The sequence below is a fragment of the Poromitra crassiceps genome, assembly GCF_964638095.1.
Source record: "Poromitra crassiceps genome assembly, chromosome: 1".
NCBI classification, from domain to species: Eukaryota; Metazoa; Chordata; class Actinopteri; order Beryciformes; family Melamphaidae; genus Poromitra; species Poromitra crassiceps.
The window spans coordinates 84,612,880-84,626,612 of record NC_139623.1 but is presented as its reverse complement, the minus strand read 5'-3'; the positions used below and the strand labels follow the sequence as shown (position 1 = coordinate 84,626,612).

General features: G+C 44.3%; 1 protein-coding gene across 1 annotated transcript in view; it reads left to right on the top strand.

Annotated features, from left to right (window-relative positions):
- Positions 1 to 12,367, top strand: part of robo4 (roundabout, axon guidance receptor, homolog 4) — a gene marked incomplete at its 5' end in the record, with an annotated part of 65,428 nt that extends 53,061 nt beyond the window's left edge. The window contains 3 exons of the mRNA XM_083659630.1: positions 5,022 to 5,258; positions 8,681 to 9,021; positions 11,155 to 12,367. Coding sequence (XP_083515756.1) covers positions 5,022 to 5,258; positions 8,681 to 9,021; positions 11,155 to 11,336 — 760 coding nt within the window. The 3' untranslated portion in view covers positions 11,337 to 12,367. The remainder of the gene's footprint in view (positions 1 to 5,021; positions 5,259 to 8,680; positions 9,022 to 11,154) is intronic.
- Between the last annotated feature and the right edge of the window lie 1,366 nt (positions 12,368 to 13,733).

Here is a 13,733-nt window from a genome sequence, read left to right as displayed (position 1 = left end):
CAGCTTAGATGAAGGGTGAGACACACACACAGCCTCAGCTCAGATGAAGGATGAGACACACACACAGCCTCAGCTCAGATGAAGGGTGAGACACACACACACCCTCAGCTCAGATGAAGGGTGAGACACACAGCCTCAGCTCAGATGAAGGGTGAGACACACACAGCCTCAGCTCAGATGAAGGGTGAGACACACACAGCCTCAGCTCAGATGAAGGATGAGACACACACAGCCTCAGCTCAGATGAAGGGTGAGACACACACACACCCTCAGCTCAGATGAAGGGTGAGACACACACACAGCCTCAGCTCAGATGAAGGGTGAGACACACACAGCCTCAGCTCAGATGAAGGGTGAGACACACACACAGCCTCAGCTCAGATGAAGGGTGAGACACACACAGCCTCAGCTTAGATGAAGGGTGAGACACACACATCCTCAGCTCAGATGAAGGGTGAGACACACACACACCCTCAGCTCAGATGAAGGGTGAGACACACAGCCTCAGCTTAGATGAAGGGTGAGACACACACAGCCTCAGCTCAGATGAAGGGTGAGACACACAGCCTCAGCTCAGATGAAGGGTGAGACACACACACACCCTTAGCTCAGATGAAGGGTGAGACACACACACAGCCTCAGCTCAGATGAAGGGTGAGACACACACAGCCTCAGCTCAGATGAAGGGTGAGACACACACATCCTCAGCTCAGATGAAGGGTGAGACACACACCTCGCACTGCGGGGTGGAGGGTGGGATTTACAGTTACAACACAAATCTTCCAGCAACCAGGCATCCGTAGTGCAGCAGTAGACTCCCTGCCCTGCCTACCAACACGAGGCCTCCATGCAGGCATAATTGGCCGTGTCTCCAGGTGGGGAGCTGGATTAAAGGTACATGTACTGTATGTGTCCTGGTCACTGCACTAGTGCCTCCTCTGGTCAGTCGGGGGACCTGTTCGGGTGGGAGGGGAACTGGGGGGGAATAGTGTGATCCTCCCATGTGCTACATCCTGCCAGTGAAACTCCTCGCTGTCGGGTGAAAAGAAGCGGCTGGTGACTGCACATGTATCAGAGGAAGCATGTGCTAGTCTACAACTCTCCCCAGATCGGCAGAGGGGGTGGAGCAACGGCAACAAAAAACGGGTGCTCGGCTTTCAGGCCATGATCGTAGGAATAGTTGCTCCCATGGTAATCACCTGAAAGCCCTCTACACGCACGCACGCACGCACGCACGCACACACACACACACACACCCACCCACCCTAGTATAAACACATTACACAATACACACGGCCCAGCTATATAGGCTACTAGGTTTTGTCGTGGGTTGGTTATCCTCCTTTTTTGAGTTACCAGCCGCCACTGACACACACACACACACACACACACACACACACACACACACACACCTCTTCATTCCAATGTAACTGTCCAGTGCTTTAGTTGCCCTGTCTTCCCACACCTTCAATGCAGTTGAGTTTAACACCTGAAACAGGCAATGTAAGTAGGGCCACCTGTTTCCTTTGAGAAGATTAAAACAACAGAATAAACAAAACTGTTATGTCTGATTAATCAAGCCAAAGGATGAGCTTACCTAGAAACTTCCCTGCATTCACCTCCTCTCTTGTCAAAACCTTACTGGCTAGAGATTATTTCATTTCATTTTTTTTTTGAATAGGGACAGGTACATATAGTGTTCACAACATAAAATTTCAATAAACCTATGATGTGTTGTACCAAAGCATGTATAGCCCAGGGCTAGTTTGCAATGCCAGTCCCTAGATGTAACCAAACATTCCTGTAAAATAAAAGTAGTAATACACAGAAATACAGCAAAATACAATAAAAAGACACATAGCAAAGATCGGATAGGCTACTAAAAGTAAAATTCAGGTCAAATTTCAATACAGTAACAATTCAAATATCACAGTTAAGACAGTTCAAATTATGTTCAGTTTAGTTGGGAGTGCGTACAGACCTGGTGGAGCTTCAACCAGTCTTTGACGTTTTTATTAAAACCCTTAATTTCTAGGTTTAGTTTTATTTCCTCCGGCAGTGTGTTCCACATTTGAGACCCCTTAACTCATTGAGTGCCAATGACGTCTAAAGACGTCAATTCAAATAGTAACGTAGAGTGCCAATGACGTCTAAAGACGTCAATTGCGTTTTTTGACGGTGGGACGTGGATCAAAGCCTGATGCATCTCCTCTAAAAGTATGGGGCTATTTTACGGACCCATTAGGTGGCGACAGTGCTCTCCGGATTAGAGAAAGATGAGGAAAAAAGAGTAGAAGAAGCCGTGTGGGGAAACGGAAATGCTGTAACATTAGCTGTGCCTGTGAACAGCAGCCAATCTGCTGCCACAATTGAGCCCCTCCGTCTCCGCTGCGATAGCCCATCCACATGATTAGTTGCCAGAAAAGGAGCACGACACCAGCGTCTTTCTGAAAAGCCAAATCATTCTCAGCTGGAAGCGCTGGCAGCGAACAAAAACGGCGGAACGATGTGAAAATATAGCGCACTTTGAAACGTGCAGAGCAAACGTGCAGCAGAGAGCCACCAGAGACACTCCCACGGAGGGGTTTGCAGTTGAGGGGGGTGGGGCACGCAGGGCACCATACAACACGTACCGACCCAGACAGCAGGCTCGATGGACAGATTGGCAAAACACAAGCTAGAATATCTGATGCCCACCAGCAGTAAATCAAGACCAGCAAGAAGGCCAGCGCTGCTGGTTGCAGCTAAAAAATATTATTTTGCCATCAAAATTCCTTTGTTTTCGCTCTTTTATTGAAGGAAGTTATTTTTGAGGTGTCACTACATCAGAAAATATTAGCTTCAGAGTCAGTGATGTGCTTGAAATGCTTCATTTCACAAAAGGCTCATTATCTCAGCTTCTAATTTGAAACGTCTGTTTTTGCTGAAATCAACCTATCTTCTCCGGCTGATAACTAAAGAACGGAAAATGATATCAATAAACTTTTTTTTGCTGATGATAGAAGAGAGTCTCATCTTCTTTGGGCGTGTTCGGTGTTTACATAGTAATATCATACAATATTCTGTGGGCCTCGAGAAATCACTGAAAACGCTCTGAAAGGGCTGGCACTGGGAGCATCCGTTTTCCAAAAGTGGCTGGCACTCAATGAGTTAAGGGAGAACGCGGACTGTCGAAAAGAGGTTTTGCGGCGTGCAATTTTGCAGTTTCCACTAGCCATGTCCCTGGTAACCCTGATGCCGCTTTGTCGACTGACAAATCGGCTCAGAGCCTCAGGTGCTAAATTATTATGCTTTGCCACTACAGAGAGACCAGAGAAATCAAAGAAAAACTAACCGGGGAAATAGGCAGGATGTAAAAGAATCAATAAGGATTGCAAAAAGGTGGCGTGTGACTCAAGGATAAACACAGGAAGAAAGGCTATCTCTTTTTCCAACACAGGAATGCTATTGTTTACAGGATTTCATGTCATGACTGGAGACAGGTGAGCTGAATGCTGTTGCTGCTTATTACCAACTGGAGAAATGACTCCATTCATCAGCTACAGTTTGGTGGGAAGTCACTTTCAATTCAATCAATCCAGGAAATAGATTTGACTCATTCTCAAAAGCTGGATTTTTTGAAAGGATATTTGATCCAATAGAGCCCTTGGCGGCCTGCATCATGATTACGTCACGGTGCTTGCTGGAGGCAAAACACAGAGCTAACGTTACCAAAAATGTCATCTTGCCAGAATCGAAGGAGTGGCTCCAACTTGAAATGTTATCGCATCGACCAGACCGGCACATCCGGGTACTTAGCAAAATGTCAAGGCTGCGCCCCTTTTAGGGGGAAAACACAAGCCACTCGTCATTGACTTCAATGTAAAGTAGCAGTAAACAAAAATCTATAGAAAAATAACAATTAATTTTGTTTATAAATGACCCAAAGACACCATGACATGACAATATATTTCAACTTGGCCGGCCATAGAATGTGCAAGATACATTGACAATAGTACTTGCCTTATATATGAACGCTGTATCCAGCCCACTGATGAGTTTCCACCAGGTTACATGCATCATCCACATTGACGGTGTCACCCCTACTCTATTACAAAAAACATTGCAGATCGGTGTTTTTTTAATTTATTGTTAGTGGAACCAACAACACAGCAACTCTTCAGCATATCTAATGTATATCAAATTAAACTGTTTTAAATAGTTTGTTTGAAGTGTTTTTGGCTTCTTGTACAGTGTTTTCCTATGTGGGTTTCACCGTAAAAGGTGCAGTGGCATTCGCGCTGGAAGCTTGATGACACGGCGCAGTTCTGGTCTATACCAGCGTCCACTGCCAGTCAAAAAAATCCCAAACTACCATGGTTCAACATGATAAGACAGGTATCACAGCGGACGTGTATCAGGCTGTGTGAAATGTGACCATAACAATCACATATAGACTAGATACTATAACACTTGTGTAGTTAGCTTAATGGTTGACAAACGCTGCTTATTGTGGCTGCTTATTCCTTTTACAGTAGCCTGATATGTATCAATCCTGATACATGGTTGTCTGCCGCTGGCTAGGCAGAACTTTGACACAAAACTCATCTGTTAAATCTTTGTATTTCAAGTCTTGTAGCCTACATGACAATTCAGGACATAGGCATCTAAAGATTTATACGCTCTCCGTTTCTCTTTATTATACATAATGTCTGGCCATTCATCCACAGGTAATCCGGTCAGATTGCCCATCCATTGAGTAAGCATGTAGGAGCCGGCCAACCTGGTCAATATGTTAACTTTTCCAAGTAACACTCGCGGTCCCAGAGAGTGAGTGACCGTTACATTATATTTTCAGATAAACTGATATTTTCTTTAGCCATTGTTAAAAAAACAAGCCAACAAACCTTACTAGCCAGCAATGGCATCTATGTTCTCATAATTTAGCAGGTAAGCTGACCAACAGGCCAGTCTCCCCCAAAACATCCTGGATTCCTCCAAAATAAAATGTCTTACATCCCTATCTCCCGCTTCCCTCTCAGCTCCAGCCGTTCTACCAAGCTGACAGTGGACATGGGCTCTCTCCAGTCGGTGTGTGCTGCATCAGGCCAGCGTGGGCATCCAGCAGCACCCATCAACACCAACAGCAGCTGCCCCTCCTACAGCCACCTGTCCACCGCCTCCTACTGCAGGTCACTGGAGCAGGAGCAGAGGGGCACGCTGACATCACAGGATGTCACCCAGTATCTGGAGCTCAGCCCTAAACCCGAGAGACACAGGTAACGTTACAGCGGAGACTGGTGGTGAATGGGACTAAACCCGAGAGACACATGTAACATTCCAGTCGAGACCGGAGGGGAATGATACTAAACCAGAGAGACACAGGTAACATTACAGTGGAGACCGGTGATGAATGATACTAAACCGGAGAGACACAGGTAACGTTACAGTGGAGACCTGCAGGGAATGAGACTAAACCAGAGAGACACAGGTAACGTTACAGTGGAGACCTGCAGGGAATGAGACTAAACCTGAGAGACACAGGTAACGTTACAGTGGAGACTGGTGGTGAATGAGACTAAACCTGAGAGACACAGGTAACATTACAGTGGAGACCGGTGGTGAATGAGACTAAACCTGAGAGACACAGGTAACGTTACAGTGGAGACCTGCAGGGAATGAGACTAAACCTGAGAGACACAGGTAACGTTACAGTGGAGACCTGCAGGGAATGAGACTAAACCTGAGAGACACAGGTAACGTTACAGTGGAAACTGGTGGTGAATGAGACTAAACCTGAGAGACACAGGTAACATTACAGTGGAGACCTGCAGGGAATGAGACTAAACCTGAGAGACACAGGTAACGTTACAGTGGAGACCTGCAGGGAATGAGACTAAACCTGAGAGACACAGGTAACGTTACAGTGGAGACCGGTGGGGAATGAGACTAAACCTGAGAGACACAGGTAACGTTACAGTGGAGACCTGCAGGGAATGAGACTAAACCTGAGAGACACAGGTAACGTTACAGTGGAGACCTGCAGGGAATGAGACTAAACCTGAGAGACACAGGTAACGTTACAGTGGAGACCGGTGGGGAATGAGACTAAACCTGAGAGACACAGGTAACGTTACAGTGGAGACCTGCAGGGAATGAGACTAAACCTGAGAGACACAGGTAACGTTACAGTGGAGACTGGTGGTGAATGGGACTAAACCTGAGAGACACAGGTAACGTTACAGTGGAGACTGGTGGTGAATGGGACTAAACCTGAGAGACACAGGTAACATTGCAGTCAAGACCGGTGGGGAATGATACTAAACCAGAGAGACACAGGTAACGTTACAGTGGAGACCTGCAGGGAATGAGACTAAACCTGAGAGACACAGGTAACGTTACAGTGGAGACCGGTGGTGAATGAGACAAAACCAGAGAGACACAGGTAACGTTACAGTGGAGACCAGTGGTGAATGAGGCGTGATTTCTAACCCCACATAGGATAAGCAATAACCACGCCCTGTGGCGCTGGGATTGGCCAGGAGCAACACTGGAGGGCACGCAGCCCAGCGATTTCATGAACCAACTGAATATAGCTCTTGAGAACGGACAGCGATTTGGAGAGCGGACATTGAAATGAATTATGGTCACGTCACCTACCTTCCTTAGCATAGTAATAATAATAAGCATAATAATTGTAATCTACACAATGTACACAATCTACAAAAACATGCAATAATAAGAATTGAGCTTGAAATGAACGATATGATACATTATATTATATGAGCTATGAACGTGAACACAACACCGTTTATACAGTGCTGTACCTTTTCTCTGGGTAAGAATTGAGCTTGAAATTAACGATATACATTATATTATATGAGGAAATTCATTATTATTATTACTATGCTAAGGAAGGTAGGTGACCATAATTCATTTCAATGTCCACTCTCGAAATCGCTGTCCGTTCTCATGAGCTATTCAGTTGGTTCATGAAATCGCTGGGCTGCGTGCCCTCCAGTGTTTGTGGTGTGGGAGATTCCAGCTGTCAAAAGAAGAAGACAAAAGACTTGCTCCTGGCCAATCCCGGCGCTTGACTGCTGCGTAGGCGGGCACAGGGCGTGGTTATTGCTTATCCTATGTGGGGTTAGAAATCACGCGTGAATGAGACTAAACCCGAGAGACACAGGTAACGTTACTTGAATTGAGACAAGCTGGTTCTAGGTGACTTACTGTGATTCTAGCAAAGGACTGAGGACTGACCACCCAGTTTTTTTCCCTACATCATAATCCACAATAGACCATCTACTGTATGTCTTAAAAATAAATCAGTCAATAGTAAAAGATTGTCTGACCTTCTAGATGCGACCGTTAACACTATGTTCTTCCCTTCCCATTTTGTCTCAGGCAGAGGCAGCGTAGGTAGCTACTGTAGATTATGATACTGAAAATTAACAGTAATTAAATAATCTTAACATTGTCTGTTTGCCTCCACTTCTGCCCCATGTGTTACACTGCCATATCTAGTGACAGATTTGATACAAATCTAAAGTTGTTGTTTTTTTTATCAAGAAAGAACGACTTTTTTCTTTTTTGTAATTTTGTCAAAATCAACTTCAGATTGTTTTTTAACACATTCACTGCCAGCCTTTTTTTTTTTTACTGTAGGTAGGTTCTGCCAGAGGGTTTTTTTGAGGATTCTGGCTCATTTTACAAGAGCCGAGGATTATTTTCTGCTTCGACTTTGTGAACACAAAGTTCACAAAAGTACTAATAGAATGTGTGCTTTCTCTGTCTAAAAGAGTTAGTTTGTAGAGTTAGTAGTTATGTAGATATTAGCCGTTGAGTACAGCATGGTTTCAGCGTCTGAGAGTGAAAGCTGAGATAATCGCAGTTTTGTGAAATTCAATCAAACAGGCAGAACAGTCACTTTAACCATTTATTTTTGGCATCAGTGAGAGATCAGACATCTAAACAATATAGTTCTGAACGCCCTCTCCTTCAAACTCCTCCCTCCGTGGGCGTGTCTGGTGGCTTTCAGCCTGCGTTTGTCACAAGCGAGTGTTCTGCTGCTGCTGCTGCGAGTTTGAGCAGCCTCCCTCCCTGGCAGCGAGTGTGGATAGGGCTCACTTGTTTCTTGGGTTTGAGAGCTTTGATGAAGCTTTGTGCGATTCTAGGCTTTATGCTGCGTGTTTCAAAGTGTGTTTTCCACCCAGTCTATTTTTGGAATCCCCCACCGCCAGCTCCCAGCGCGATAATGCGCGAAAGTGAAAGCGTTTTCGCCAATCCATTTTACAGTAGAGAATGGTTTCGTCACACTGCTTTTTGCTTGCCTTCCTCTAGTCAGGAAAGCACTGTCGCCACTTAGTGGGTCGGTGGAATGGGTTGTACACGTTGTAAACGTCCAATACTTATATAAGAGATGTAAAAGGGTTAGATGCACATCCCACCGTCAAAAAAACAAAATCGACCACGTCATTGGCAGTGAACGGTTGGATTTTGTTTGACGTAAAAACACGTCATTGGCAGTGAACGTGTTAAACATGGAGATCTGCAACTGCAGGCTGTCTCTTGTCATTTCACCATTAATACCATTGAAAGCAGTCTCCAAGCAAACTCCTCCAAATCACTTGATAGATGTGCTCCTCATACTGTAGACGCTAGCCAGTCACCATGCCAACACACCCTCTCTCACCCCCAGTGGCCTGCCAGAGCCTCGTGCGTCCATGCCACACCCCTTCTCCCCCGCCATGGGCTACATCTGCGGGCCACTGCCCTCCGATCAGCTGGAGGGCGTCGGGGAGAGGGAGGCTCAGCCCAGCAGCTGGAGGCGGGCCCGCGTCCAGAGCACGCCCTCCTCCTGCTACAGCGAATGGGAGGGCTCGCTGTGGAACAGCTGGGGCTCGGTCATGGAGGACAACACGGCCAGCGCCCGCACCAGCCTCATCAGCTCGGTGGACGGCTCCTACATGAATGACAGCGCCAGCTACGCCCGCACCCTGGCTGCCACCGCCGAGTCCACGAGCGGAGCCTCTTTCTCAGGTCAGCAGGGCAAGAATCTCTCCTCTTGACTGATGCAGAGTGTAGAAACCCAAGGGTCCTATTCAGGTTCCCCCTCAGTTCTGGAGATCAGAGAAATCAAATTTGAGTCAGATATCAAGTCACATCCAAATCAAGTCTGACCGTAGCCATGTTGAACATCGACCAAAAGCTTTAAATCTAGTCCAGAAATTAAGTGCTGTACAAAGTCTGGAACTTTGAAATAAAATGTGAAGTAGGAATGCTCTAAATTGAATAACCGCTTTGGCTCTTTTTTCTTTGGCAGAACAGGGAACTTTTTCCCCAAGAGGGTGTATAAGGGTGTGTCTAAGGAACAGTTTGAAACCTATCTTATTTCCTGACAGTTATTGTATTAGCAAACACTGCAACAGGAAGTAAGCTAGCCTCCATTAGAATCTTTATGTTATCAAGTTGAAACTGTCTATACAGATTATACTGAAGAGGATGAGGGCCACATGTGAAAAAATTGTCTCCGAATTCTCAGAATAAAGAGCAGAAATATCCTCTTTATTTTCAGAAATCTGTACCTCAAACAGTGGAGACCCTTGTGTTTACGGCATCTCTCCAGTAGATGGTGCACTCAGTTCATCAGTTATTATTACTGTGATGAAGCCCAGGCATCATGCAGCCCTCCCAGGACACTGCTGTGACACAGGAAAACTGTTTTTCTTTACCCTTCACAATTACACGTCAGTTCCAAAAACTCAGAGGACAACTCTTAATTACGATTTAGACATCTCTCTTGTGTGTGTGTGTGTGTGTGTGTGTGTGTGTGTGTGTGTGTGTGTGTGTGTGTGTGTGCGCGCGCGCTCTTCAGAGTGTGTGTGCTTACATGTCTGAGTAGGTTCTCCATCTTTGTCCGTCCACGGTTGTGCCGATGCAACAGACAAAGACATTGGACATAATATCTAAGGTGGCACCAGGCAATTACTTAGGACCTTTCAGCAAATTGAACCCGCCAGATGAGTCATCCTTTCTGCAGTGTCACCTCATCACTCACTGCTCTCTCCCCCTCTGCATTCAACTTCACTCCATTTGCTGTCTTCTATTATTTTCTACCCCTCTGTCTGTTTAAACACACAAGAGTGCAAGAAAAACCGTACTCCCTATAGCTCATAATGCAATCTCACATGGTGACATTTAACATTCATCTTATGAATCAGATGCATTGCATCAGATCCAATTACAGTGGATCCTGACCCATCTGTGGGAACTGTAGGGAGTCAGAGCGGCTCTCACTTTCATCAGGTTTCCGGAATCATACAACATATTGTATTCAGGAATGAGGCCATTTGTCTTTGTGACCTCATATTAAGTCATGTGACATCATATTAAGATGTGTCCTTGTGACCTCATATTAAGTGTGCTTTAACATACTCTAAGTGGGACCTTGACGCCTCACCAGATTATTTTCCCCTCAAGATTAGTTCAAGAACCCTATTCCTGTTAGAAGCTACCTTTTCATCAGGAGAACCTAGGATGGTCTTTAGTACATTCTGAAGAGTTTAGAGCTATTTTTGGACACTAAAATGTAGTAAGTGTGGTAAGGAAAGAATTATCTGGTCTATTACCTGAACAACTTTACATTTGAAAATTGTGAGTTAACCATCAGCTTGGTTGAGTGCGCTGGCTTGGATGTGGGAAAATAGAGCAGGGTGGATTCATCATATGAAAACACGGATCAGTTCCACGCTTTTTCCAGACCGGGATGCAGTGCAATATACTATATATTACTAATATTTTCACATTATATGTATGCAGAATTTGAATTGGCAATGCTTCTATAGCTTGTATATGGTATCCTAAATCCTACAATACAACCCTGTTTCTCTAACTACATTTTCCCAGGCCTTTGAAATATAGCAGTACCTGTTTTTTTTAGTAGTATTTATAATGGATTCAGTAAAACAGCAGAATCCAAAAATCGCATGATTTCAAGCGGAAATGTTTGTTCTGTTTTCAGTAACAGGCATCTGCATCAGAAAGCCTAAATTATTTTTTCCCAAGAGAGTCGACTTGAAAAGTGTTTGTGAAAGGTCTCCGGATGTTGACTTATTACACTGAAGGCAACTTTTGACTTTTGACTATCAACATGTCATCGTCTTCCCTGTCTAGACTTCTCTCCGCCGGCCTCCCCCCTCAGCGCTTTGTTCCCGCCGTTCCGTGGGGAAGACGGCTCGTTCGGGGAGCCGGAGCCCATGCCAGCGTGGGACTGGAACATGGCCTGGGTTGAAGAAATGGAGGCCCAGTACCGAGCGCAGTATTCTGACAGGAACACCAACCCCTTCAACACCTAGGGACGGGCCAGAACTATTGCAGAAACACCTATAGAAACAGCTCACAGAAACTCAGAACTGCAAGACGAAGAGAAGAGAAGGGATAGGAATGACACATTAATTTGCTTGAAAATGGTGGAATCAGTTTTGAAATAATTCAGGGTTTGAAGTTCCTAGAGATTTCCCACTCATGAATAGATGAGTATCTGGGTGTGAGGTATAATTGGAGCCAACTCCTTGATGTTTGGGACACCTCTAAGTCTGGTGTTGTTTGTCTGCAATAGTTTTCCTTTCTTTACCTCAGGGCAGTCCAGCTACTATTTTGCATCCTTCAAACGACTTTCACCGAGTTTCAAAAGTCTCCTTCCCTTCTCTGCATGCTTTCCTCTCATTAGAGAAGAGGATAATGAGACACTTCCCTCGGGATGTTCTCATGCAGTGTTTTGAAAAGGCCAGAAAGACACAAATACAGGATGCAATGACAGTGAGAATGCAGTCATTAGGAAGAAGAAATACCTTAGCGGAGTGTTTCCTCGGAACATTTAATGTTTGTTTCATCCGTGTGTCACAGGCTTTTCCCAGGGCTGAAGTCCTACCAAATAGAGAATACCATAGCTGCTTTGTACAGAGCATTTTATCAATCATTCAGTCATAAAGAAGTGTAAATATGCAGCATATTCAACACCTTATTTAAAGAACGTTTTCAATGCATTCCAAACCAACCTCTGCCTTGTTACTTCTTTCATTCATTTGACATTTTAGGAAGTCTTTTGTATTGTTAAGATATTTTTTGTCTTTAAAGACTGTCCATTTTTGAAACTTAGACAAAGTTCGAGTCAGTCAAAACTTTGCTATGTAGCAAACCTTTTCCTTTCATTCTGGTGTGTACACAATTAACTTGAACTAAGTGAGCTTTAACCTTTGAGTAACTTGAATTTTAGTAAGAATTCAACAACAACATATTTTAATGGTATTGCGGTGTGCATAGCTTAGTCCTTGCATGCTGAATGTTGCTTAAATTCACTAATAAGTAGTTAAGTATTTTCATGAAGTCCTACATTTTGTAATGGTTTGCAATTTTTCTATGAATTACAAATTTGTATAGTTTTGAATTCAAATGCTTGTATTAATTGCAATCAAGTTTAACAGTAAAGTTTTACAATTTGCAAGGATTTTACAGTTTTTTTATGAATTCGCTCAGTAGCCTAGTGTCCTAGCTGAACTGAGGAATAATTGTCCCTGCCATAATATTGTATGCAACAATATTTGATTATCTGAAGCTGAAATGATTCAGTGGATTTCTTTGCGGCCTTGTTAATAATAATAATAAAAAAACATCTCTCTGGTCGTCATCTCTGACTGGATTATGGTTGTACAGCAGTTAATGTTGGAGTGTGTAACTTTTGTTCTGGTACTTCTGGCTGCATTCATGTTGTGTCGGGAAATCCCGACAGTTTCCTCTTTGTCACGCAAAAATGGGAAACTGCAACATGTTGTTTAAACACTGAGCAATAAAATACAACACATCTTCTTTATAGCATCCATGTTCTGTCCACATTACCGTTTAAAAGCTCATGAACACTGAGGACAAGGCTGGATCTACCATATCGGCAACCTGGGCAGGTGTGAAGGCGCCCTCCTTCGGGCTCATGTTGCGCTCCACAGAACTATGACACAAATCTAAGACCAATCAGGACAAAATAAAAATGGTTTCCAAGAAGATTAAGTCTCATGATTTAGTGTCATTGGATGCCTGTGGGCAAGTAGTGACCAGGGGCATGGGAAGTGGGGATGCTTGTGGTGCTGCAGCACCCTCTGCTGTTTTGTATTGGAATTGTAATGTCAATTAAAATATATATATATATGATTAAAATGTGTTTTATATGTTTTATACTGCGATATTTAGGGTTTAGTAGTTGAAGACTATGAGCAAAGCAAAGAGGGTGATGTTATTTTTTATGTTTGGTTTATAATAAGATAATAAAATATAATACTAAATAAGTTCTGTGTTTCTGCCTGTGTTGCTGTCTGTTGTAGTGTAAAACGACCTAAAGGGAGAGCAGGTGGTGACATGAAAGTGAGTGCACTGGCGATTATACGTTGGGGCACCGGATGCACGTGCAACCATGGCCGTAACTAGCTATGAGAACGGGGAGGTCCGGACCTCCCCTAATATTTCAGAGAAAAAAATAAAACAATCTGCATGGAAAAGCATGAAAAACACGGGATCGCTTTTATTTTGAAACGAAAGGCAGGTCAGGCAGGAAGTCATCTGACGCCGCGTCCGCGGTAACTTGATTCCGAGAGAGAGAGAGCAGCAGCATGGTGGTGAGTGATGACTGTCTGTCTGCCTGGCGAGATAATTGAAGGTGAGCGAGCTGCGAGACAGTGAGCGAGTGAACGACAGACAGTGAGTGA